The following is a 27,571-nucleotide window of genomic DNA, read 5'->3' on the forward strand; positions in this document are numbered from 1 at the left end:
ATATGATATGCTCAACAAATTGCGATTTCCCTTTCCATAGCTCTCGACAAAATAAACTATCGTTCACAAAATAGAGTATTTAAGTACAAAAAGAAAGCATATTTTGAAGTTATGAGTTAAATATCTGTGTACATGCTGTTCCATGATAGCTAGCAACAACCCTTATATGCCTCCTTGTCATACCATCTGCTTCCTTGTCTTACTATTTTCCAATGCAATTATGATCTGAGTAAATTAAAAAAAAATGGTTAGCAATGAAAGGCTTATTTTTTACTTTGTTTGTAAAGAGTTTTTATGTATAAGTAAAATCGTACCTACTTTTACTTTTAGCTACTCAGATTGGTTATTAGGCTTGTAACTTGTGTTCTCTCCTATTATTTTTCTCCTAGGGTTGCATATTAAAATTGAATAATTGGTTATTAACAAAAGATAATTTTAGGAGCTTAAAGTATTATAAATTTGAAAATTATATTTAATGCGAGAATGTTATATACAGTACCATACCATTCTTCATAACGTTTATTTATTTATTTATTTATTTATTTTTGAATAAGTATTTTATAAATTTAAAATTTATTTGCTTCTTCCATCTGTTTTGCTCACTCAGTCCTTGAAGTGGTCTTGAGTTCACTGAATTATCACTGACAACATAGTGAGTACACACAGAAGAAGATGTCTTCTGTTTAATCATTTCTCGTATCTGTTTGGTCGTAAGATGTCTGCATAACATCAACATGATGATTCATTCTAGTTTTTGCGATGATTATTGTTTCGGAGATTGGTGTGATACACCGTGGGGGATGATGGTGTCAGTGATCAGGTCTCACCTGGTGTTCAACAAATCACCTATTCTGTATCAAACCAGTGAATGAAGTGGTGATCGATCTGGCAGGCAATCTTTAGTATTTTCCTAAAAGAAAATATCGTATGAATCTTCACAAGTATATTCAGGCCGCAAATAGTCATGCAGAAAGTTACTCCTAAACCCTAAATTCTAAATCCTAAACTCTAAATTCTATTTGTATATATTTCTACGACAACTTATTATGATTGTTGTGATACCTCTGTTAGTTGTAGTTTTTTTTTTATTACTTTATTTTATAGAGAGAGTCTGAAGTTGTGCTTGGTGATGTTGTTGTCAAAACCTTCACATCAGGCACTAGGATATACTACTGGTGAGTTGTATCAAACCATGTTTTCTATAAGTTTATAAGGATGCCTATGAATCTTTCTTGCTCTTAATTGATTGATTTCAAATTAGAAACATGAATGTGCTTTTCTTCTTACACATGACGATTGGCTAAAAGTGTTGTTTCATCTATAAATGCTTTGCTGCATCATTTGTTGCTAGAGGATCACCTGAATCTTTATTTTATTTATCTTGCTAGACATTTCTTCTTTCTACGCAAACCTCATTTTTTTTTTGTGTACAATGTCTCAATTCAGCGACTCGGCTTCTACATGGGTTGGGGGGAAAAAGAGAATAAGAGAGAGATGGACTAGCATGTACATACATCTATACACATTCTATACCTCATGCGTGCAAACTCATGTATACATGCCGGTATATGTGAAGCACATATAGGTTCCTCCTACATTTGATTAATTGTGAATAGGTTGGACTTGGTCATTTGATCATGTACACTAGCTTAGTTTTTGTGCATATGGAAGATCTTATTATGATTGTGATTTTATTTTATTATGATTTATATTAAAATAATCAATTAATAAAATGTAAAGTATTAATAAATGTGAGTCGCAAATTATAAACAAAAAAGGCAGACACCAATAAATAGGGTATTAGAGAGAGATGATCTCAATTGACTCATTAATTGAATGAGAAAAAGAAAAAATCGTTTTTTACGTGTCAATATTAAAGTGAAGATTTCAGCACTTAATAGCAGTTTTTTATGAAACAATAATCTTAGACAAATATATCAGAATTTTGTACAACGTCTAATGTTCAATACAACTGTATATGCCTGCTAATGTTTCTATTATTTGATTAAATTCTATTGTTATAGTGTCGGTTACATGCTATTATGTGGAATATTCTTACGTCCCATGCTTTTTCGTTTTCATCATAGGGCATTCTGAACACAATTGCAGTAAGAAGTTCAGATCCAGGCTATGCTATTTATCTTGTATTCAATAATCATAGACATCCTGACAGTTGGAAGAATGCGACCATTTAATTAAAAGCATCAATCGCATGAAAGATCTACAGCGACTCAATTAAATGTCCTTCCTATCCACAGCTCTAGGAAAGCAACAACCCATGCCTTGCTTTAATTGCTTTGAATTTTCTCCATCCTTCTTTAATATCTTCTTAAGATTTTTGGTTTGGCACTAGATGAACCTCACTTTTCCAATCATAATATTGCGTCCTTAATGTTTTGGCTTAGATAAGGGATGGAGCTTTTTACACATGGATTGATAGATAATCCTCTGTCAATCAATTCCACCATGAAGATGGACAACTGTTAAACATCCACAAATGAACTGTTGTGTCCTGTTTGACAGCCATCCATCCAATAATAGAAGGATATGGTGGCAAATTACTAGAGATGAAAGTGAATAGGATAATATCCATCCAAATTTATTTTTGTATTCGAATCTATCTAGATACGGATAAAGATTTAAGCATCCAGCTAATATCTGTATCCATATACATCACAATAAATAAATAAATATGGATATGAATAGATAACTATTTTATAATTTTATTTAATTTTATCTAGAACTCATAAATTTTTAAGAAAAATAAACTATCCCATTAACATGCTATTGAAACTTTGATTTTGTGCTCATAAAATTCAAATATCCAACTTATATTTATAGTTATATTTTTACTATCCGATTTGTATCCATTAGGGCCGGCCTGAGCCCTAGGTGACCAAGACGGTCGTCTAAGGCCTCGGGCCAATGGAAGGCCTCGGGAGGCTGACCAAAAGGAAGCAAAGGTCCCATATAAAACGGGAACAGGAGCTGCTACGAGTCTTCCCCCTTGATGGAAGGGAGGTGGAGAGTTTCCTGGCCTGCAGAGGGTCAATTTGGGAAGTTGGGGACAGTAGTTTTGTTTTGGGTGGAGAGAAAGAGAGAGGAGGGATTTGGTTGGCTTGATACACGTCTGAAGCCACTCTTATCTTTCATCCCTTCTCTTTTTTGGTTTTGGTCTTGGCTTTTCTTCCCTCACATTACTTCTGATCCAGCTGGGCCATCAGCAAGAAAGATAGGGGGATTGGAGATGGACTTCTTGGAGGGTAGAGAAAGAAAAGGGGAGGGGGGGGGGGCTCCTGATCCAGCTGGGCCATCAGCAAGAAAGATAGGGGGATTGGAGATGGACTTCTTGGAGGGTAGAGAAAGAAAAGGGGGGGGGGGGGGGGGGGTGGGGTTGGGGGTTGCAGTGGCTGCTTGGGCACTTACCTGAAGGGGAGATGGTGGGATGGGACTTTTATTAATTAGATAAAGTGAATTTCCCATAATGCCCCTACTTTTTCTTGTAGAGAGGTTTTTTTTTGGGATAAATTCTTTCCTCCTTTACCTTGACTAGGAAGTGCCATGGGATAATCTTTTCCTACTCTGCTCTTGCTTGACATAGTAAATAGTACTGCCAAGCATTATTTCAGTTATTTAATATCCTTAAGTATAATTACTTTTTCGTGCTTTTATTCAAAAATTATATTAAATTAAAAAAACTTTTTATCTATCTTTATTGCATATATATACATTTTTGTTGAAATAATGTACTTGGTGGCTATCTATTTCATATCTTTTTTCTAAGTATTTTATACTTATTAAAATTTTTTATTATTTAAAAAAAGGCCTCATTCACTAAATCCGCTTAGGCCTCCAAATGTATTGGGTCGCCCTTGGTATCCATAATCTGTATTTATCTAATAAAATAAAAATAAATATAGATAAATCGAAATGCGATTCAGTTTTAATCCTACAAAGCATACACTCCAGATCCAAACTTCCAAGAAATGCCTCCAAGGCAATTTATAAAATTTTATAACTTGTGAGCCGATGACGTCTCATTGTACTCAAAATGCCCTCCCATGGATTTTAACATCTGATCTGATCTCATATCTCTGATAACGAGGTCTTAATGGCTCCAATAACTTCAAAAAAACCTTCCCTTTCTTGACGTCGTCATTTTTGTCTTCAAATATTATTATTAATACAATAATAATAAATATAGCCGTCATCAACTATTTTATAGTGAAAGATGGCAACAAGATAACATCATTACTTGCTGATGCTTGCTCATCAAATAAAAATGATTTCTTTCGACTAGCGTGAAGGTTTCAATTAAATGAATTTATTTTAGTTAATATATCATAGAATGGGCAGTGAGAACATCAAAAGATAATGATAATTATTCACATTTTATACAGTTATGATAAAAAAAAATTAATAACTAAACAATGATTGCTCTTTGCAAGTCCACTATTGCAAACCTAAATTACATTGCCAATAAAGTTGGTTAGCCTTTTTAATCAGTTAAGAGCTAAGGGTGTTTAAGTAAAACGAAATGGCCTTTCATCTAACCAATAAAACTTAGGCTTGGTAGTTCGCAGCATGCTAATCACCTTGTCTCTTTTCTATAGGCTCTATTTACTACCATGAGAAGGAAACAAACTCATTGGTATAGTGCATGGTCATGTTTGAGCATAACAAAGAGTCCATTACGGGACGCGTACTAAGCTCGATAAATTGTGGAAATGTGGACAATAGTTCTCAGGTTTTTGGCTAAGATCAAATGTAATAGTTAGCAAAGGTGGCATGAGGCAATTTGCTGACTATGGTGTTGTGAGATGGATATTTAGGCCCATTTAGGAGAGTTGTTGACAGTAGCGCTTTTGGAAGTAGAGCTTTTATAAAAAGCTGTTTGCTGTTTGGTAACTACATTTTTAAAGTGCTATGAAACTTGAACATGTGTTTGGTAAACAAACCGAGAAAGTACTGTTGGTATGACAAATTGACCATAAAGGACATTACATAATATTATACAACAGAGCATAATAAAATATAATATGTATTAACACATAAATATATGATATAGTATAATATTAATGTAATATAACATAATATTATTATAGTATAGTAATATACTAATTTAATATAATATAGTAATATTATTATATACTATAGCATAATAATTTAATATAATATTAAATTATTTAACATAATATATTAATGTATTATGATATAATATAATATAATATAATATAATATTTATAGTATAATACAATAATAAAGGTAAAAAATATTATAATTATTAGCGTAAATTAATTTTCTACCCTTTCGATGACCATTTATCTCTATGTGTAATTATTATATTTTATTATTGGTATTTTGGTCTTAAAAGAAAAAAATATAATACCTCAAAAAAGCTTTCCGACAATTTCTAAAAGTGCTTTTTTGGAGAAGCTCCAAAATGAAGCTTCTCTCAAAAAGCTGTTTTAGCTTTCTAGAAAAGCTAAAATAGCTTTCCAAAAATTGTACCAAACATCTATATTTTATCTAAAATTACTTTTGGAGGGATAGAAAGTGCTTTTTGACACTCCAAAAGTTCTTCCAAACGAGGCCTTAATCAGTATACGTTGCATGATCTGCAAGTTCACTTACCAAGCGCTAGAAATAGTGACCACCGATGCAAGTTTACGGACTCTTGGGGGCTCAAAAAAAACCTCTAAATGAATGGGACAAAATATATATTTTATTTTCGATTGGCATGAGATCAACTTGAGAAAAACTCAGCCTAAGATAAATTTCAAGTCGAACCAAAAATTGAACCAGCTCGATCAAGCTTGGCTTGATAAAACTCAAAATAGATTTAAATCATATAATGGATCATCAGATTGAAATTTTAATGGGAATACTCATTTATTATTTGGATCAATTTAAATTCAATTTAGATCTAAAAAGAAATTTTGGATCAAAACTTGAAATTTTAAATCAATATATTTTTTTTAAGCTTAAACCATATAGATTTACTTATGAGTTGATTTCAACTCAGTTTAGGGTTATCAAGGTGATCAAATAGACTTATGTTCAACTTTATTCGAAATCAATATTGGATCTAGCTTAACATAATGATTGAACAAATCAAACTCAATCATGCAATTCAAGCTCAAAATTAATCAAATTCAAGCTCGATCAACTTCTGCTAAATTACACACTCGAAGAGTAGTAGGCTATTTCTCATTGATCTCATCTCACTCATCCTATCTCATATCTCATCCCAAGAAAACTAAGAAGATATGTGGATAGGGAAAATAAATATCCAAGCTCCCCATTTCCAACTGACTACCATTCACAAGAACAATCCACAATTATTATAATAATAATGTCCATTTTAAACATCCATATTATAGTAATCCTTGCATTTTTTTTTTATGTTGTTTTCTATATAAATTTGACCTCCTAGGAGGGCAAAAGGAAGATGACAGAAGAACTAGTGTTGATTAAAAAAGGCAAGCAATTTGTGAATGAGGAGACCAAGCAAATTGTTAACGAGGTTAATGCTAAGTGTATCAGGTGGTGCAAGTGCAACCTTCGAATAATATACATTTTTATGGATGATCAAATTGGTCTTTGTCCAGTCTAATTGCTAAATATTAATTCTCTACAAGATCTTTCCTTTTCTATTATGGGTTTCATACACCAATGCGGAGCACATTCAAGAAGGCCGTAGTAGATAAGCTATGGTGATAATCATGGAAACAAGTCAAAGTTTGCACCAATCCATTAATATTCATGAAAGGAGTAGTAAGCGTTATGAAGATTCTTATTTTCTTTCCCGTTGTCATAATTATTTTAAATTTTATATATGAGTTGGATTTTCTTCTTATGTATTTTTAATTTACCATGAGCAACCTGTTGTCTTTTGGCTTGGAGTTCTTTACATGGTTGACTTCATTTGTAATATCACCTATATGATTTTTGAAATTCCTAGATAAATAAGCGCTTTCTACTCCATTCAACTTAACTCTAAATAACATCATGCAAGAAATAGTGGCTTCGTAAACAATATCAATGCAAAAAAAAAAAAAAAGGAAAGAAGATCTTATATCTTTGAAGAATCCTAGAAAGAGAGCAATTAAGGCTGAAAGTGGATTAGGAAACTAGTCTATCCATATTCATATTCCTATTTCTCAACAAATATGGATATAGATATCAAAGGGATACTAAAATTAACTAAGAAATAATCCCTGATTGTGAAATTATAGATCCATACTCACTCTGAACGAATGTAGATATGAATCGAGTATTAAGTATATTTATATTTGTTTTAAACGGATACGGATACAAGTTGGATATTAGTTACATTCATATTTTCTCAATCCGAATACAAATATGAATCAAATATTGTTCAGATATAAATTGAATTTTGAGTGAAGTCAATAACAAAAACTAATGTAAATAATATAATCATAAACATAAGAACGAAATATACTGCCATGCAGTCAATAAATTTGATAATGAACTAAGGTGTAATTAATGAACTTATATAGAGACCGATTTGAACAAGGATCTTGATCATTGTTCCAACCATATTTGGTATTAAAATTATGTTAAAAATTATAAGTTATTTAAATAGAATAAATAATATAAAATATCAAAATTTATATGTTGAATATCATTTTTACACTGCAGTATAATAAAAAAAATCATAAATTATCTATAATTTAAAGAACTTGTATGAAAAAATTATAACAAATATAAGAATAGGTTGAATGTATTGACATTTTAATATTTAAACAAAAAAGTTTTGAAAATATGATAAAGAATAAAAAGAAATTATTCTTTTTTTATTTTTATTAAGAAAAAAGACTATATTTTTATGAAAAGAATTATCAATTGTTGTCATCGTGGCATTCAAATTCGATTCAAACCGGATACAGAATAGATACAATTGGATAATATCCAACTCATTCTCAATCCTAGATGGTGAGGTTTAAATTTAAATTTAAATTTCACCATGATGGATCCATATTGGTGCTAAGCTGCAACTTGTACTCATTTTGGGTGGGAAACCTCCAATTATTGACATGATTTGCTATATGACTGGACAGTTATTATTATTTTTCTCCCAATTTTAGTGGATACATGTTAACAATTAAAGCTAGCACATACCAGTTGGTGACAAATTATAATGCATACCGATATTTAGGGCTATTGCCAAGATTCCATGTAACTTATGCATGGAAGGAAAAAAGAATATATATATATATATATATATATATATATATATATATATTAAGTCAAAGATCAAATTTGAAGTGACTACTAGGAACAACAAATTTTTCAAATATTTTAAAACCAAAATGACCAAGTCCTCTATAGATCATATACACATTTTAAACTAATAATCTAGCAGGATGTAAATTAAATAGAGGTGCTGATTTGCTATCGGATGATATCACTATTAATTATAAACTTTGGATTTTTCCAATTTTTAAGAGTCATTTGATAAGCAATGCATGCATTGACGTGCACCGTTCCAAATAAATTATCAATATAATCTTAATCTAATAGGATAATCACAGATTTGACACACAGACAATATAATAATACGGTTAATACCCACAGACAAACTCCTACCTTTATAATCAAAAGTATCCCACCACCAAGATCCAATTTACCAAACCAGGGCATTCCTTTCCTTTTATTCCCTTTTCTCTTAAAAAATAAAAAATCACAGCCGTTTGGCAAATCCACGGCCGACACGACGCCACGTGCACGGCGAAGCCGAAATTTTGTTTTGCCGCGCTGGGGGTTAGAACATTCCGACCCTCAGCCCCGGACTCCTCCGAACCAACGTTGCCATAAATGGAACCCATTGCGTTACCCCTCTCTCCGTCCCGGACGCTCCGTTCCCATTGAGAGCAATTAATACCACCTAGAGTCAGCGCAAAATCTGTCGAAAACACTTGCCCTTTCGATCCAAAGTTCCAATCTTTGGGGGGTTTCCGGTTGGATTTCGGGCTCGTTTGGTTCGCGGGAAGTATTTTCCCTCCTAGAAATATGATTCCTGGAAATCAGATTCCTAGAAAGAGGATACCTAGGAAAGTACTTTTGGCATGTTTGGTTAACCATGGGAAAGTGACAAATTTCCAAAGTGCTTATGTTTGGTTGACCATCCACTTTCCTAGGAAAGTTAAGTATAATTCCTATTATGCCCTTAATAAAAATTAGGTCTTTAATGCCTCTTTAATGCTTCTTTAATGCTGAAGGGTCTTTTTGGGAAAAAATAAAAAAGGAGTGATTCCCACCTCATGGGAAAGTAACTTTCCCATGTTTCTCATGGGAAAGACTTTTCCATGAAATGTGGGAATCATATTCCCATGGGAATACAACTTTCCCATCTCTCTCCTTTGAAAACTCCAACCAAACAAGAGGCATTTCATTACTTTTCCGTTGACCACACTTTCCCCCATCCTTTTCCTGCGAACCAAACGAGCCCTTCGTCTTTTCTCAAGCTTCCGGAGCCGAAGGATACGCGTCACCCGGGGCGGTGACGCGTGGAGTTCTTTCCATGGGGTCCGTTGAAAGGGACTCGAAGGAACATGGGAAGAAGGGAGACGTGAGGTCAAAGATGGATGTTTTTTTTTTTGGAAGGATTTTATTGATTTGCCGCTGTCTTTTGGGAGAAATCCATTTATGGTAGCGATATGGAGGTAAGAGGAGGGCAGATCGAGTTTGCTGCAGTCGCACTGGTGTGAAATCGAGCGAAAAAAAAAAAACTGGATTTTGGTTGATTGTTTCATCTGGAGCGAGTGGGAAGGTTGGATTTTTAACTGAGGAATTTTGAGTTTTGTAAGGCGTAGATGGCTGCTGGTGAGAGCTGGGCCTTGCGGTTTCCAGTTCTTTGTGGATTTGGATCGATCTGAGAGTTGGGCAAGAAACGGTCTTCTCGTGATATGAGAGAGGTGTCAACTTCTCACTCCTCTTCGCTTGGATTTACTTTTTTTTTCCTCCTCCTCTATCTCTCTTTTTTTCAAAAAAAATAAAAATGACTGTTTTCTTGAATTTTTATTAGGTTTTTGTGGTCGCTCGTCTAGCGTTCTTCGGAAAAAAAATGAAGCAATTTTTTTTTTCTTTTCAATTTGTCTGATTTTAAATTAAACTCTCGTTCTTCTTTTTTAGCAGGGAGACAACTACGGTTTTGGGCGTGACCGCCGAATTTAATGCTTGCCGGATTGCGTGTGAGAGAGAAAGTTTCAACGCACGGGAAGGCCGATTGTTAGGGCTAGGATTTGTAACCAAATGAAGATTGGGTAAAAGCAGAGGAGCAACCAGTGGTATATTGCTTAGTTTTCTTGGGCAGCTCTCGTGTATTCTAGAGAAGGCTGAGAAATTATGGTAAAGGTGGTTTCTTGCATGCAAGCTTAGGGTTGTTTGCTGATTGGTGATGTCGGCCGGAGGGAGGACGTCAACATCATCAATATCATCAGCATCATCAACATCGTCTTCGTCGTCACTGGAGCTGGATCCGCTGTTGAAGGATCTTACAGAGAAGAAGCTGAGCTTTCGGAGGAGCGTGGTGTCGCTGGCGGCGGAGCTCAAGGATGTTCGAAGTAGGTTGGCTTTGCAGGAGGAGTCCTTTGCCCGAGAAAGCCGAACAAGGCAGGTTGGTTTCAAGCGTTTTCAGCATCTCTGAAGAGTTTAATTATATGATTCTGGTGTATGGGATTGAGCATGAAGTGTATTGGGCTTTCCACAGGTAGCAGAGTCAAAGGCGAGGAGCATGGAGGAGGAGATAGGTAGGCTGCAGAATTGTTTGGAAGAGAGGAATGAGCAATTGAGAGCATCTACATCTACTTCTAAACAGGTGAGAATCTCTGGGATTCTATTTGGTCTTTTGATTGTGAACTTGGAATGTTCTCTTTCGGAATGGATTTAATAGGGCTATGAAATTTCTTCTTGCTTTATCCATGGATGTTGATTGTCAATATTCCAAGTAGGTTAAGTAAAAGAATTTGGAATTGGTTGGTGTGAGAACAAATGATGGGGCAAAATATTTTTTTCTATTTGCCAGAATCTTTTCTTATATTACAAGTTAAAACAGTTTCAATGGACCCAAGATGGGTCTCTATTGAGTCTGGAAATTAATCTCAATCTTTATGTCATATAATATGTTTTAGGAAAATATATTTTCTGTAGAAGTGCTAATAGCCTCTCCAATTTCTACTTTTTATAAAAACCTCAGGTCATATCTGGTAGATCCCTTTCAGCATGAGTGGACCAATGTTTCAAATTTTGACATATTATTTGGATATAGGACATGAGAAGAAGAGAATATGTCTGTTGACACTCTATATTTTTGTAAACATATTATGGATTTCCTAAGTATTTTTAAGTGTCTATGCGGAAAACAGACATCACTTATCTAATATTAGAGCTTTGTCCATCTCCTCTATTTCATTTAACCACATACCAATATTTTTCATAAATAGTTCATTTTATAATAATATTTTACTTATTTATTTGATACTTGCAACTATCGCCTTGACTTAGGGATCTAAAATTCTTTTATCTTCTATATTTTTTAAGCATTTACACTTCACTACTGGGGGAATGTGAAGAAACCTAGTTCTATGCAGTTTTGAAACATTTCTCCTGTGAGACCATTAGGTAATAATTTCTTAAACACTTCATCCCTACAATTTATCTATTGCTCATGCCTTTTCCCTTCTACAATACTATTTCCTTATTTTTGATTGTTTATTTTTTATTTCCTTGTGTGGAGTGATTGATTAAAACCCCATTTGATTTTGATGAGCTCAAAGCATTTGAGTATATCTTTTGATTACTAATGAATTCAATTGAGTGTTTCAGTGAAAATCCTGTCTAAGTGTCCCAAGACTTGGTTCATAATTTTTGGATAAGTTAAGGAGTCTGTTTGAACCAATGTCTGAGATTCGAGTCGACTCCCGAGTATCACGAGTCGACTCCAAGCGTATCAAGTTCACTGGCACGAGCTCAAGTCGACTCCAGATAAGTACGAGTCGACTCCGACTGAGAACAGACAGAAGGACAGAAAGCTTCAACTCAGAACCTGTCAGCGAGTCGACTCCCGAAGTGCGCGAGTCGACTCCGATGTTCACCGAGTCGACTCCAAGGAAGTAAGAGTCGACTCCAAGCAGTCACAGGCAGAAAAGTCAGAGAACAGTTTTCGGGTCTGAGATTCGAGTCGACTCCAGTGGAACGCGAGTCGACTCCGATAGGTGGCAAGTCGACTCCAAAGAAAGCATGAGTCGACTCTCAGCGGAACACAAAGAAAAAGTCAGAGAGCATTTTTGGGACTCTGAGATTCGAGTCGACTCCCGCAGTACGCGAGTCGACTCCGAGACTCCGCGATCATCAACAGACAGAAGATCAAGTTACTGCCTCTGAGATTCGAGTCGACTCCCAGACATCTCGAGTCGACTCCAAGACAGCTTCACATCAAAAGGCAGAAGACCAAGTTTCGGAAACTGAGAGCCGAGTCGACTCCGAGGAAATTCGAGTCGACTCCAAGACTGGACGAGCCAAAAGACAGAGGATCGGGAGTTCGGGCTCTGAGATTCGAGTCGACTCCCAGGACAGTCGAGTCGACTCGAGTGGACAAAATTCAAAATTGGATCCACGGACTTCAGTGGATGAGCCGACTCCAAAATTGCCAAGTCAGCTCCAGAAGTTGGCGAGTCGACTCCAGGTCAAGACGAGTCGACTCCCAGTCGTGAAGGCAACTTTAATTCAAATTTGGAACAGTTGCCGAGTCGACTCCGGAAAAGCTTGAGTCGACTCCCGCTACAGCCGAGTCGACTCCTGATCGCGCGAGTCGACTCCAACCCACCAACGGTCATATTGTCAGGCTGCGCAGAGTGTTCAGAACGGGCAGAAAAAGCACTCTAACGGCTAGTTTCCGTGGGGGTTGGCTTAAATAGCCACAGAGGACTGTAGCAAGGCAGAGAACAACCATTCCACTCCAACTAATCAAGCATTCAAGCTCTGCAACGTGCTCTTCAACGAAAAAGAGGAAGATCTGCATTTACTGCTTCCAACTACATCTTCCCAGCAATTAAAGCCTCCTTCTCCTGCATTCAAGTCGATTACTCTTTCTAGAGGAGACCAGAAGTTTAAGAAGCCATTCTTCATCTCCAATCTAAAAGCGTTTGAGGCTTCTTAACTTCATTTATTGTTCATATTGTTTTCATCTGCTTTTTGAGAAGCTCATTTTCTGTTTCTTTCTACAACTTGTATTTACTTGGTTCAATCGGGAATTGAATCAAGGGGATTGAGGTTGGTTGGTGAGCCGAGTTAAAACCAACGTGTGTAAGGGTTTGATTGTGATTCCGGAAAAACAATCGGGGCGGTTCTAGTCGGTGAGCCTGGGAAAACCGACCGAGTTCGTTGTGAGCTCGTAAAACAACAAGTTTGGTTGTGAGCTTGGAAAACAACCGGCTGTAATCCAAGGGGGTTATAGTGAATTCCCAAGTGAGAATTGGGGAGTGGACGTAGGAGCAAGGGTTAGCTCCGAACCACTATAAAACCTTGTGTTTGTGTTGGATTGTCTCTCTTCTTCTTCCCCTCACATCACTCACAGCACTGAGCATTAATTAAATAACTTGCAATAGTTTTTAATTAATCAACCACATCGTTTTAATTATTCAAATTATTTTAAAACCCAATTCACCCCCCCCTCTTGGGTTGTCTATCTGGGCAACAAGTGGTATCAGAGCCTAAAACTCTTCCACCCAAGAGTTAAAAGATCAAAATGACAACCCCATTTGGATCCTCCCACATTGAGGGTCAGTCCACCCAAAGACCCCCTTTCTTTAATGGATCCGACTACTCATACTGGAAGGCTAGGATGAGAATATTCATCCAAGCCCAAGACTATGAGATGTGGACCATTGTAGTAAATGGCCCATACATCCCATCCATATATGTAGAGGGTGTCAAGGTACCCAAACTAGAAAAGGATTGGGATGAACATGACATGAGGAAGGCACAACTTAATTCTAAAGCTATGAATGTACTTTATTGTGCCTTAGATAGAAATGAATTTAATAGGGTCTCTACTTGCAACTCTGCAAAAGAGATCTGGGATAGACTTGAAGTGACCCATGAGGGCACAAATCAAGTTAAAGAATCCAAAATTAATATATTGGTTCATAAATATGAACTATTTAAAATGGATTCTAATGAAACAATTACATGCATGTTCACTAGGTTTACTGATATTGTCAATGGCCTAAAAAGCCTTGGCAAGAACTATACTAACAGTGAGCTTGTCAGGAAAATCCTTCGGTGTCTACCAAGGTCTTGGGAAGCTAAAGTGACGGCAATCCAAGAAGCCAAGGACTTGAACAAATTACCACTCGAGGAGCTCCTTGGATCCTTGATGACGCACGAGCTAACCATGAAGCAACACAACGAGGAAGAGTCCTCTCATAAGAAAAAGGTATTAGCACTAAAATCTACTTCATCTAACAAGGACTTATCTTGCAGCAGCAGCAGTGAAAAAGAAGAAGATGAGGAAGATGATGGTGAGGCACTTCTTGTGCGCAAGTTCAAGAAATTTATCAACCACAAGAAGGCGTATCATCAAAGGAGAGGCCCCTCAAATTCCTACCGCAAGAACAAAGGTAAGGGAGGGGATTGGGTGTTACGAGTGCAAGAAGCCGGGTCACATAAGAGCAGAGTGCCCCTTACTGAAGAAGGGGAGTAAGTACAAGAAGAAGAAGGCTCTTGTCACTACACTATCCGACTCCGACTCATCATCCTCCTCATCAGATGATGAACGAGAAGAGAAGGCCAATTTCTGCTTCATGGCCAACGAAAACGAGGTAACTTCCGATACGCATCTTGATTTTTCTTTTGATGAACTTTATGATGCATTTAATGAATTAATGGTAGAATATAAGGCCATAAATCTTAAGAATAAAGAACTAAAAATAGCTAATCAATCATACCTACATAAATACGATAAATTAGTTAAGGATAAGGATTTAATCATCAAAGAAAATATAGAACTTAAGACAAGCAACCAACTTTTAACTCAAAAGAATAGTACCTTAACTAAAGATAATGAAAAACTAACTAAGGAACTTTCAGAACTTAAAAATCATAAACAAATCTTAAATAAGGATCTCACAAAAGAACTTAATGACCTAAAAGCAGAAAATCAAACTCTAACTAAAGAACTTAACAAATACAAACCCTTAGTTGAAAAATTTACATATAGTTCTGAAAAATTAAACATGATACTTAATAGTCAACGAGCCGTATTTAATAAAGCGGGTTTAGGGTATAAACCAAGAAATAAACAAAAACTTCTTAGAAACTTCTTTGTTAAAGCTGGGAAAACTAAAACTAAGAAAATAACTTGCTTTTGCTGTGGTACTATAGGTCATAAAGCAAATGTGTGTAATTTTAGGAAAAATAAAACAAAAAGAAAAATTAAAAGGGTATGGGTTCCAAAAGGAACCAACTTGACTAACCATGAAGGACCCAAGAAAACTTGGGTACCTAAGATGACATGATTTGCTTGTGTAGGAGTGTCTTGCAGCCAAGGTCAACAAAAACTGCTGGTACTTGGATAGTGGCTGCTCAAGGCACATGACGGGTGAGAAAGATCAATTTTTCACCCTTGAAGCTAAGAAGGGAGGTGCTGTGACTTTTGGAGACAACAACCAAGGTCACATCATTGGTATTGGTAAAGTTCAAATCACCCCTTCTACTTTTATTGATAATGTTAGATATGTTGATGGTCTTAAGCATAACTTATTAAGCATTAGTCAATTATGTGATAAAGGGTATGATGTTATGTTTAAGCCATCACTATGCATTATAACAAACCCTAATGATAATAGTTTAGTTTTTAAAGGGATTAGACGTGGAAATGTATATGTTGTAGACCTAGAAGATCTTGCAAAACATAACCAATGTTTAGTTGTAAATGAAACTAAAGATAATGATGCTAGTTGGTTATGGCACCGTAAGTTAGGTCATGCAAGCATGGACACAATAACTAAACTAGTTAAAAGAGACTCCGTGATAGGTTTGCCAAAATTAAAATTTGAAAAGAACAAAATATGTGAAGCATGTCAATTTGGCAAACAATCTAGGAATTCTTTTAAATCCATAAAATGTGTCTCTACCTCTAGGCCTCTAGAATTATTACACATGGACCTATTTGGTCCAACTAGAACAACAAGCCTAGGTGGAAATAAATATGGTCTAGTTATAGTAGATGATTACTCTAGGTACACATGGGTCATGTTCCTAGTGCATAAGGATCAAGCATTTTCTATGTTTAAGAAGTTCCATAAGGAAGTAACAAATGCTAGAGAGTCTTCAGTCATAGCCATTAGAAGTGACCATGGTACCGAATTCGAAAATCAGTCATTTAATGAATTTTGTAGTAAGAAAGGGATAACCCATAATTTCTCAGCACCTAGGACACCACAACAAAATGGAGTGGTGGAAAGGAAGAATAGAACACTAGAGGAAATGACTAGAACTATGTTATGTGAAAGTAACCTCCCTAAGTACTTTTGGGGAGAAGCCATTAATACCTCTTGTCACATACTAAATAGAGTTCTATTGAGACCCATTATAAAGAAAACACCTTATGAACTGTGGAAAAACAGAAAACCAAAGGTTAATTATTTTCATGTTTTTGGATGTAGGTGTTTTGTGCATAATAATGGGAAAGATAATCTAGGGAAATTTGACCCTAAATCTGATGAAGGAATATTCTTAGGTTATTCTACAACTAGTAAAGCCTATAGAGTCTTTAATAAAAGAACCTTAGTTATAGAAGAATCTATACATGTTGTTTTTGATGACTCTAGTGACATCTCGTCTAGTAAGAAGGTTAATTTTGATGATGATGTTGAAATACTTGAAGAAAAGATAGATAAGATGGGATTACAAGATGATAATCAAAAGTTGATTGAAGGAGAATCATCAAGCCAAGAGGCTATTATGGATCATGGGCTAACTAAAGCTTGGAGGTATGCTCATGGGCATCCTAAGGAACTAATTCTAGATGATCTATCTCAACCCGTTAGGACTAGAGCATCCCTTAGGAATTTGAATAACCATCTAGCTTTTGTTTCACACTTTGAGCCCAAACATATAGAAGAAGCCGAAAATGATGTAAATTGGATAAATGCAATGCAAGAAGAACTAAACCAATTTACTAAAAACAAAGTGTGGAATCTAGTAGAGAGACCTTCTGAATATCCAATTATTGGTACTAAATGGATTTATAAAAATAAACTTGATGAAAATGGAATTGTTATAAGGAATAAGGCTAGACTAGTAGCAAAGGGGTATAATCAAGAAGAAGGTATAGATTTTGATGAAACCTTTGCTCCCGTAGCTAGACTTGAGGCGATTAGACTACTATTAGCATATGCATGCTCTAAGGACTTCAAACTATTTCAAATGGATGTAAAAAGTGCATTTTTAAATGGGTATATTAATGAGGAGGTATATGTAGAACAACCTCCTGGTTTTGAAAATCATCAATACCCTAATCATGTATATAAACTGAACAAAGCACTTTATGGCTTAAAACAAGCATCTAGAGCATGGTATAAGAGGCTTAGCAAATTTCTATTAGAACATGAATTCTCTAGGGGAAATGTAGACACAACATTATTTCTGAAAAAGCAAAATAAAGATATGTTATTAGTACAGATTTATGTTGATGATATCATTTTCGGTGCTACTAACAATCGCCTCTGCGAGGAATTTGCTGATTTGATGCAGAGTGAGTTTGAGATGAGCATGATGGGAGAGCTGAACTACTTTCTCGGGCTTCAAATCAAACAGTCTGAAGGAGGCATCTTCATCAATCAAGCCAAATATATCAAGGAGATGCTCAAGAAGTTTGACATGGAGGGAAACAAGTCAATCAGCACCCCCATGAGCTCATCATGCAAGTTAGACCAAGATGAATTAGGTAAATCTGTAGATCAAAAACTTTATAGAGGTATGATAGGATCTTTACTGTATCTTACTGCAAGTAGACCTGATATTATGTTTAGTGTGTGCATGTGTGCTAGATATCAGGCTAATCCTAAAGAATCACATCTAGTTGCAGTTAAGAGAATTTTTAAATACTTAATAGGAACTAAGAACATAGGGCTATGGTACTCTAAAGAATCTAGCCTAAACTTAATAGGGTACACAGATTCAGACTTCGCTGGATGTAAGCTTGATAGAAAAAGTACCAGCGGGTCGTGTCAATTTCTAGGAGAAAACCTTATCTCATGGTTTAGCAAGAAACAAAACTCGGTTGCATTATCCACTGCAGAAGCTGAATATGTTGCAGCCGGGAGTTGTTGTGCTCAAATCTTATGGATTAAACAACAATTAGAAGATTATGGCATTAAACAAGATAAAATTTCCATTAATTGTGATAATACAAGTGCCATAAACCTAACTAAAAATCCAATTCAACATTCAAGAACTAAACACATTGAGATAAGACATCACTTCATAAGAGATCATGTATTGAATGGTAATGTGACACTCCAATTTGTTTGTACTGATAATCAATTAGCAGATATTTTTACAAAACCCCTAAGTGAAGAGAGGTTTAGTGTGCTTAGGAGGGAATTAGGAGTGATTGATCCATCCTAGTGGTTCCACTAGATACATTGATTTTGATGATTACAATGTGGTTAAAAATAGAGTTTCTTTCCAATGATCATCAAATCAGATCTTAATTAAGTGATTTTCCGTCATTCGGCACGATTATAGCATGAGTTTTAGGTGCGTGCCAAAGTTAGAGACGACTCGAGTAAGTTTCAGAGCCGGCTCCTAAGGGGGAGTCGACTCGCGCATTGGCGGGAGTCGACTCGCAAAGATGGCAGCAGAGGGAGAGTCGACTCGCATACTGTCGGGAGTCGACTCGAGGTCCACAGGCGCATAAGGAGAGTCGACTCGCGCATATTCTGGAGTCGACTCGAGGTCGAGTCGACTCGCGACTCAGTGGAGTCGACTCGCAGTCGGGATCCGACTTTTTAACCCTAGATTTGTCGTTTCGAAAACACTTTTCTTTCAAGCCGCCACTGTTCAAAAAGCCCTAGAGCCGACTCCTAGGTCGTCCCCGATCGTCTCCAAGCCATTTTCCCGTCGATTCTTCGCCGGACATTGAGTTCTCCTCCCTTCCTAGGTCATTCCCGGTCGGTTCCGAGTCTTTTCCGTCCGTCCTTCACCGTCCTCTAGGTTTTTCCTCTTAGTTTAGGTCAAAATGCCGCGTAAGACCGTAGTTAGGAAGAGGTCCCGACCCAAGGCCGGTCCCGAGCGGCGCTCCAAGGCGCGGCACGATCCCGCGAGGCAACCACCTCCGGCTCGTTCCCCGCCTAGGGCGGTTCCCGCGAGGCCATTGGCCGGGAAGGTCGTCTCCACCGGGAGGTATGTCGATTTCGACTTCCTCTCCCGGGAAGGGTTCACCATAGGTATAGACTTAGGGCCCAGGGCCTAGAGTACTTCCTTACACTGGACCTCCCCACATACCCGGGCCTTATTAGAGAGTTCTATGGTACCGTCCATCGGGGAGATGGAGGTATCGAGGGCACAGTAGCCGGTGTCCCTTTGCGTGTCACGGAGGATCTTATTGCCCACATCCTCCACCTTCCATTAGCAGGGGTGGCTCCCGCACACCCTGAGGATAGGGTTGAGGCCCTTACGGCCGTTCTAGGACATCCACCCCAGTCACCTCTAGACGAGGTATCCGCGAGCTCACTACCGATTGAGGTGCGGATCCTCTTGAGTATTTTGTCTAGGTCCATCTTCCCTAAGACAGGGAGATTTGATTTTGTAAATGAGAGAGACCTAGCTCTTATGTTCTATATCCTTCAGGACACCCCAATCAACTTCCCTAAGCTCATCTATAGGTATATGTGTGAGCCCCTAGATAGACCTAGGCTCACCCTCCCATACGGCATGATTTTCACCCTTCTTTTTAGGGAGTACGAGGTTCCCATTCCTGAGGGGGAGCCCTTTCGCGCTTTGCGATGGACTGATCGCACGCGTGCGGGGACCCTACACAGGATGGGGTTTCGGAAAAGAGAGGGGGTATGGGTTAGGAAGTCTACCCTCACCGCTCAGACCACCAGACCTTCACCCAGTCCTGAGCCCGATTCAGACTACCCAGACCTTCCAGACCATCCAGACCTTCCATCCACTCCTCCTCGGCTCCACCATCCATGGAGGTCCGGATTGATCCTGAGCAGCTCCGGGAGCTGCGACAGGAGATAGTCAGAGATGTGAGGGATGAGCTGCTTCGGGAGCTTCGAGGTGCGGTGCCTGCTCCCACTCCTGCACCCGTATCTTCTCAGTTGGTCCCTTCCTTGACAGCCGTGACTGACATGACGGCTCATGTACGGGAAGAGATCTACAATGTTCGGAGTTTGGTCCAGGCCCAGTTCCACAGTATGAGTGAGGTCACGAGCACCACTCGACAGATGCGAGAGGACATAGGTCGTGACATGCACACCACCACCGAGGGGGCCGAGCGCTTGTCGAATGTACTCATCGACAAGCTGGACGCACTTCAGACGTCGGTGACTGGGCTTCAGACGTCGGTGACTGAGCTCTCCACTACACATAGCAGAGCCACTACGTCTATTATCACGCAGCTTGGTCATGTTACAGATGCAGTCACCCTCCTCATGGAGCAGAGCCGATTGAGAGGAGGAGCCACATCCACGAGAGGAGGACCCACATCCTCGAGAGAAGGTGCCTCATCCTCGAGGAGGCCATAGATGTTTTTGTGTTTTGTCTTGTTTTACTTTACTTATTGTATTCTCACATGTATTCACATTCATATCAATACAATGAGTAGACATTTTATCTTCAATTATGTGCCATTTGATGATTGGTTGTGCCATTGATTGTGTGTGATTACCTCCTTTTTGATATGATGACAAAAAGGGGGAGAAATAAAATATGTAAAAAAAAAGGGGGAGAAATATGTATAAAGTATGTAAAAGGGGCGAAATATGTAAAAGAAATCAATGGAAATCAATAAAAACATAAAACTCTTAAAAACACACAAATTTGTTCTAAGTGGATTCGGTACCTCGAGGCTCATTATCTCTCTTTTGGGGCTCCTAATGGAGTAATCTCCAGAATCTATTCAAGGGATATTCGGAGATTAGCTGAATCCTACACAAGAACAAATTGACAGATTTTTCCTCTAAATACAAAGAATTCAGTTCAAAAACTTCAAAGCATTAAAAGGAAATTCAGAGAATCAAAACATAGTTGAATGCATATGTTGAGGGGGAGAATCTGAATTTTAATCAAACTAAATCATTAATGACATATAAGCCAAACAATTGATTGCATAATATGAAGGCTTATATAATTCCAAATGAAAGGGGGAGCTTTAACTCCGAAATTTATTGTTTCACTCCTTTCAAGCTTGGATAAATTGAATTACCAGACATTTGAATTCATTTATGGATTTTATTTCATTATTTATTGAGCAATTCATTTTACATATACTCAAAGTTTTGTCATCATCAAAAAGGGGGAGATTGTGGAGTGATTGATTAAAACCCCATTTGATTTTGATGAGCTCAAAGCATTTGAGTATATCTTTTGATTACTAATGAATTCAATTGAGTGTTTCAGTGAAAATCCTGTCTAAGTGTCCCAAGACTTGGTTCATAATTTTTGGATAAGTTAAGGAGTCTGTTTGAACCAATGTCTGAGACTCGAGTCGACTCCCGAGTATCACGAGTCGACTCCAAGCGTATCAAGTTCACTGGCACGAGCTCGAGTCGACTCCAGATAAGTACGAGTCGACTCCGACTGAGAACAGACAGAAGGACAGAAAGCTTCAACTTAGAACCTGTCAGCGAGTCGACTCCCGAAGTGCGCGAGTCGACTCCGATGTTCACCGAGTCGACTCCAAGGAAGTAAGAGTCGACTCCAAGCAGTCATAGGCAGAAAAGTCAGAGAACAGTTTTCGGGTCTGAGATTCGAGTCGACTCCAGTGGAACGCGAGTCGACTCCGATAGGTGGCAAGTCGACTCCAAAGAAAGCATGAGTCGACTCTCAGCGGAACACAAAGAAAAAGTCAGAGAGCATTTTTGGGACTCTGAGATTCGAGTCGACTCCCGCAGTACGCGAGTCGACTTCGAGACTCCGCGATCATCAACAGACAGAAGATCAAGTTACTGCCTCAGAGATTCGAGTCGACTCCCAGACATCTCGAGTCGACTCCAAGACAGCTTCACATCAAAAGGCAGAAGACCAAGTTTCGGAAACTGAGAGCCGAGTCGACTCCGAGGAAATTCGAGTCGACTCCAAGACTAGACGAGCCAAAAGACAGAGGATCGGGAGTTCGGGCTCTGAGATTCGAGTCGACTCCCAGGACAGTCGAGTCGACTCGAGTGGACAAAATTCAAAATTGGATCCACGGACTTCAGTGGATGAGCCGACTCCAAAATTGCCAAGTCAGCTCCAGAAGTTGGCGAGTCGACTCCAGGTCAAGACGAGTCGACTCCCAGTCGTGAAGGCAACTTTAATTCAAATTTGGAACAGTTGCCGAGTCGACTCCGGAAAAGCTTGAGTTGACTCCCGCTACAGCCGAGTCGACTCCTGATCGCGCGAGTCGACTCCAACCCACCAACGGTCATATTGTCAGGCTGCGCAGAGTGTTCAGAACGGGCAGAAAAAGCACTCTAACGGCTAGTTTCCGTGGGGGTTGGCTTAAATAGCCACAGAGGACTGTAGCAAGGCAGAGAACAACCATTCCACTCCAACTAATCAAGCATTCAAGCTCTGCAACGTGCTCTTCAACGAAAAAGAGGAAGATCTGCATTTACTGCTTCCAACTACATCTTCCCAGCAATTAAAGCCTCCTTCTCCTGCATTCAAGTCGACTACTCTTTCTAGAGAAGACCAGAAGTTTAAGAAGCCATTCCTCATCTCCAATCTAAAAGCGTTTGAGGCTTCTTAACTTCATTTATTGTTCATATTGTTTTCATCTGCTTTTTGAGAAGCTCATTTTCTGTTTCTTTCTACAACTTGTATTTACTTGGTTCAATCGGGGATTGAATCAAGGGGATTGAGGTTGGTTGGTGAGCCGAGTTAAAACCAACGTGTGTAAGGGTTTGATTGTGATCCCGGGAAAACACTCGGGGCGGTTCTAGTCGGTGAGCCTGGGAAAACCGACCGAGTTCGTTGTGAGCTCGTAAAACAACAAGTTTGGTTGTGAGCTTGGAAAACAACCGGCTGTAATCCAAGGGGGTTATAGTGAATTCCCAAGTGAGACTTGGGGAGTGGACGTAGGAGCAAGGGTTAGCTCCGAACCACTATAAAACCTTGTGTTTGTGTTGGATTGTCTCTCTTCTTCTTCCCCTCACATCACTCACAGCACTTAGCATTAATTAAATAACTTGCAATAGTTTTTAATTAATCAAGCACATCGTTTTAATTATTCAAATTATTTTAAAACCCAATTCACCCCCCCCTCTTGGGTTGTCTATCTGGGCAACACCTTGTATACATCTTTGTCTATGCAATCCTTAATTTTAATTCAAAGAAATGTATGCCTGGAGGGTTTTCACAAGAGGCAAAATATTTGTCAATTCAAAATTTGAGCAACCCTTAGTATAAACAGTTCACCTGTTGATTTGTTGTCTTTTTGTTTACCAACTGCCATATCTTATCATTTCTTTTTAAGCATAGTTTGGATTTAAAAGTTCCATCAGCATTTCATAGCATCTTTTTTGCTGTGAAAATTCTTATAGTTCATGCCAAGCGAGTTGCTGTTTATGGGAACTGATCTTTGGTCTTTTATGTTTTGTAGATGTAATTCTGAGATGAATGAGTTGAGAATCAACCAACATTATAAGTTATCCTGCAGTGTTGCTGCAAATCTAGATAGCTTGTGCCTGTTTATGCCTTTTTTTTGGGCATCAGTTTGGTTCTTAATGATTTGTTTCTTGAAATCACTCTGAGTTGACTCCTATGGTGCAGTTCTGCACATTTTTTATCCATCTTGATCATTTGAAAACTTTCAATTAAATTTCTTCTTTTGGTTCTTAATGATTTGTTTCTTGGGATCACTCATGGCTTCTGCATTGCGGCTTTGCGTAGCTTTTTCTTGTTGCTTATATGAACACTTTCAATTAAATTAATCCTCCATTAGCTTGTGTTGTTTAATTTGCTATTTTCTTTTCTCAGAAGACCTTCCTAATCAGTACTTTATGTGTGCAGTGTGCTAAGGAGTTCGATGATTTAAGATCCCAGCTTTCAGTTACTCAAGCCACTGCAGAGGCTAGTGCTCTCTCAGCTCAATCAGCACAAGCTCAGTGCTTGACCTTATTGAGAGAACTAGATCAGAAAAATAGTTCACTAAAAGATCATGAGATCCATGTCAATAAGCTAGGGGAGCAGTTAGATAATCTGCAAAAGGATCTCCAAGCAAGGGAGCTTTCACAAATGCAACTGAAAGATGAAGTTTTAAGAATAGAGAAAGAGATCATGAATGCAGTTGTGATAGCTGGAGCTAAAAATGATTGCGAGCTTCAGAAGGTTTTGGCTGAAGTCTCCCCCAAGAATTTTGAGAATCTCAGTAAACACTTGGATGCTAAAGATGCAGAGATTGCTAGATTAAGAGATGAGATCAGGATCTTGTCAGCACACTGGAAACATAAGACCAAAGAATTAGAATCACAGGTAATTCCTATTTCTTGGACGGGTACAATATGCTGCTCTATTTTCAGCAAGGCAGGATGTCTTATGTCTTTTGCTGGTTTCTCCATAAAACAGTTAGAGAAACATCGAAGGACTGATCAGGAATTGAAGAAGAGAGTACTAAAGCTTGAGTTCTGTCTTCAAGAAGCGCGGAATCAAACAAGGAAACTTCAAAGGGTAATTCCTAATCGATCTCTTAAATAATTAAATTTCAAAGGGTAGTTCCTCTTAATGTGTTCTATATCCTATGGTGAAATCTAAGTAAAAAAGGAAAAAAAAGAGAGGAGCGTAAGCTTTCTCGCTTTATCAAATTGGATTGATGCCCAACTAGCAAACTTGACTTCTGTATATCGTTTGCTAAATTTGTATTTTTCGTATGATATGCAATATTCAAGCATGGAGATTATGTGCCTATAGCTCTAGTACTTTATGAATTCTGGATGTTGATACAAATGTTAAATCTACAAATTTGTATGAAGCATTAGATTCTCCAGGATTTAAAAAATAAAAAATGACAGTTGTATAATTGCTTACTTGCATCTGTTTTTTGTATATTAATGTTTCATGTAATATTAGTTATTGATTTTTTTTTTTACTTTAAAAATAGCATTTAGGCCTTTTTCTTAAAAATTGAAATGCTATGTAGCTAAAGAGGAGTCTCATGTACTATATGGAACAGGTGTATGTTTAGGAGGAAAAAGATACTTAGTTATGCCATTAACTTCTGTTGGAAATATGCTGTCAAATATCCATGTGGGCCATAAGTAATATCACTATCTGTCTCAGAACTATTTCCTTGTGTTTCTTTAGTATAGTTTTAATTGGTAGAAAATGAATAAAAAACATGCAAAAGTTATGAAATTTGATTTCTTGGTTCAAGGGATTCCTTCTTATAATGTTGCTATGATAATATTATTAGTATCAGTCCTGGTACTGCTATGGTAGCCAGCTATAGTAATCCAAGCTCGGGCATGCTTTCAAAATTTTGTGTGTAACTCACCTTAGGTCAGCAACACCAGTTCCCAAGGACAAATAGAAAGTTTAATTCAGATGTGCATGGACAGATTGAGTAGATATATAATTTCAGTTTTTTCTTCGCAGAAAGCCCTTAGGCAATTTCATTCAAGAAATTTTTTCTTACGAGCCAATCAGTTCCTCCCCATCTCATGAATGACGTTAAGAAAGGTGGAGGATGAGAAGGCCAGGTTGCAACTTGTATTGGCAGCATGTTTTACCAGTGACTTTAGTAAATACGGTTTGGAAGATGAGATTCGCTTGAAAGTTTGTTACTCTTAGACCCTATTTGGGAGAGCTTTTGGAGGGCCAAAAAGTACTTTCTGGCCCTCCAAAAAGTTGTTTTAGCTTTTTCAGAAAGCTAAAAATAGTTTTTTGGAAGAAGCTCCATTTTAGAGCTTTCCAGAAAAGTACTTTTAGGCACGGTCGGAAAGTTAATTTTTTACTAAAATACCCATGATAAAATATAACAATTACACAAAAATGTCCCTTTATAGTTCTAAAAATCTGTTAAAAAATTTGTTATAGAAATAAATGGCCATCAGGAGGGTGAAAAATTAATTTACACTAATAATTATAATATTTTATACTTTTATTATTGTATTATATTATAAATATAATATTATATTACATTATATCATAATACATTAATATATTATGTTAAATAATTTAATATTATGTTATATTATGAAAAATTAATTTATACTAATAATTATAATATTTTATACCTTTAATATTGTATTATACTGTAAATATAATATTATATTATATTATATCATAATACATTGATATGTTATGTTAAATAATCTAATATTATATTAAATTATTATGCTATAGTATACAGTATTATATTACTATATTATAATAATATTATATTATATTATAGTAATATTATACTCTATCATATATTTATGTATTAATATATATATTATATTTTATGTATAATACTATGCAATATCCTTTATAATCATTTTGTCATACCAAAAATACTTTCTCAGTTTGTTTACCAAATACATGTTAAAGTGCCACAACATTTTGCAAATGTAGTTACAAACAGCTTTTTATAAAAGCTTTACTTCAGAAAACTCTAGTTCCAAAAGCTCTACTTACAAAAGCTCTATTAGCAACAGCTCCCCCAAACGGGGCCTTAGTAAATGATCGCAGCTTATGAGAATTCACTTGAAAGTTCTTTTCTAAGGTTATAGCAATTTATTGAGAGATTTTGGGCACCATTTTCTTAAACTATCAACTCTTTGAGTTTGTATATAAACTACTAAAAATTGACCCATATGTAAAACTCTCCTTTTGCTAAAGTCATATATATCAAACATTTGAACTATCTCATTCCTCTTGGTGTTTTCTATTATGTGACAGATGGGAGAAAAAAGTGATGACGACATAAAAGAGCTAAGAGATCAGTTGGCAATGAAGCAGCAGGATGGGTCTGGCTGCAACGACAAGCAGAAATTTTGGGAGAGCTCCAGTTTCAAGATTGTTGTTTCTATGTCTATGTTGGTCTTAGCTGTTTTTGCGAAGCAGTGAAGGCATCCTTTTTCATTTTATCTATGCGCAAAGGATGCTGTGTTTCAGTATTCTGAAACAGCTTTATTTATTTAGAAATAGAGATTAGTTATATAGAACATTCACATGAACTTGTTAGTAACCCCTATTATCTAGGTCAGAGTTTTCATTTCACGGTACGAAGCAGCCAAATTGAAATATCTGTCATCGTTTTGATCATTTTGTATACCATTAGTTGCTGAAAAATGTACTGGTTGCTATTTAGAGTGCAAATGTTCTTTTTGCGTTTGACGTTGGGAAA

The 27,571-nt window shown here is 37.2% G+C and overlaps 1 protein-coding gene across 3 annotated transcripts; it reads left to right on the plus strand.

The window, feature by feature from the left end:
• The first annotated feature begins 9,488 nt into the window (after nucleotides 1-9,488).
• On the plus strand, nucleotides 9,489-27,571 carry LOC103720048 (nuclear envelope-associated protein 2-like). Of its 3 annotated transcripts, XM_039132710.3 has the most exons (7): nucleotides 9,489-9,941; nucleotides 10,159-10,313; nucleotides 10,405-10,642; nucleotides 10,736-10,843; nucleotides 24,256-24,717; nucleotides 24,811-24,912; nucleotides 27,124-27,571. In XM_039132710.3, the coding sequence occupies exons 3-7, from the start codon at nucleotides 10,424-10,426 to the stop codon at nucleotides 27,289-27,291; spliced, it is 1,059 nt and encodes a 352-aa protein (XP_038988638.2). In that variant the 5' UTR covers nucleotides 9,489-9,941; nucleotides 10,159-10,313; nucleotides 10,405-10,423; the 3' UTR covers nucleotides 27,292-27,571. The 3 variants fall into 3 exon arrangements, with proteins under 3 accessions (XP_038988638.2, XP_089784136.1, XP_038988637.2); XM_089928010.1 differs by having other exon boundaries at nucleotides 10,159-10,642; XM_039132709.3 differs by having other exon boundaries at nucleotides 10,162-10,642.

This window comes from Phoenix dactylifera, chromosome 17 (assembly GCF_051530095.1).
Source record: "Phoenix dactylifera cultivar Ajwa chromosome 17, Ajwa_hap1_PhDact_Kaust_v1.1, whole genome shotgun sequence".
In the NCBI taxonomy this organism is placed as follows: Eukaryota; Viridiplantae; Streptophyta; class Magnoliopsida; order Arecales; family Arecaceae; genus Phoenix; species Phoenix dactylifera.

Coding starts and splice junctions, on each gene's coding strand:
- LOC103720048 (XM_089928010.1), top strand. CDS start 10,424: ATGTCGGCCGGAGGGAGGACGTCAACATCATCAATATCATCAGCATCA. Junction 10,844..24,255: donor CTACATCTACTTCTAAACAG/GTGAGAATCTCT, acceptor TTATGTGTGCAG/TGTGCTAAGGAGTTCGATGA. Junction 24,913..27,123: donor AAACAAGGAAACTTCAAAGG/GTAATTCCTAAT, acceptor ATTATGTGACAG/ATGGGAGAAAAAAGTGATGA.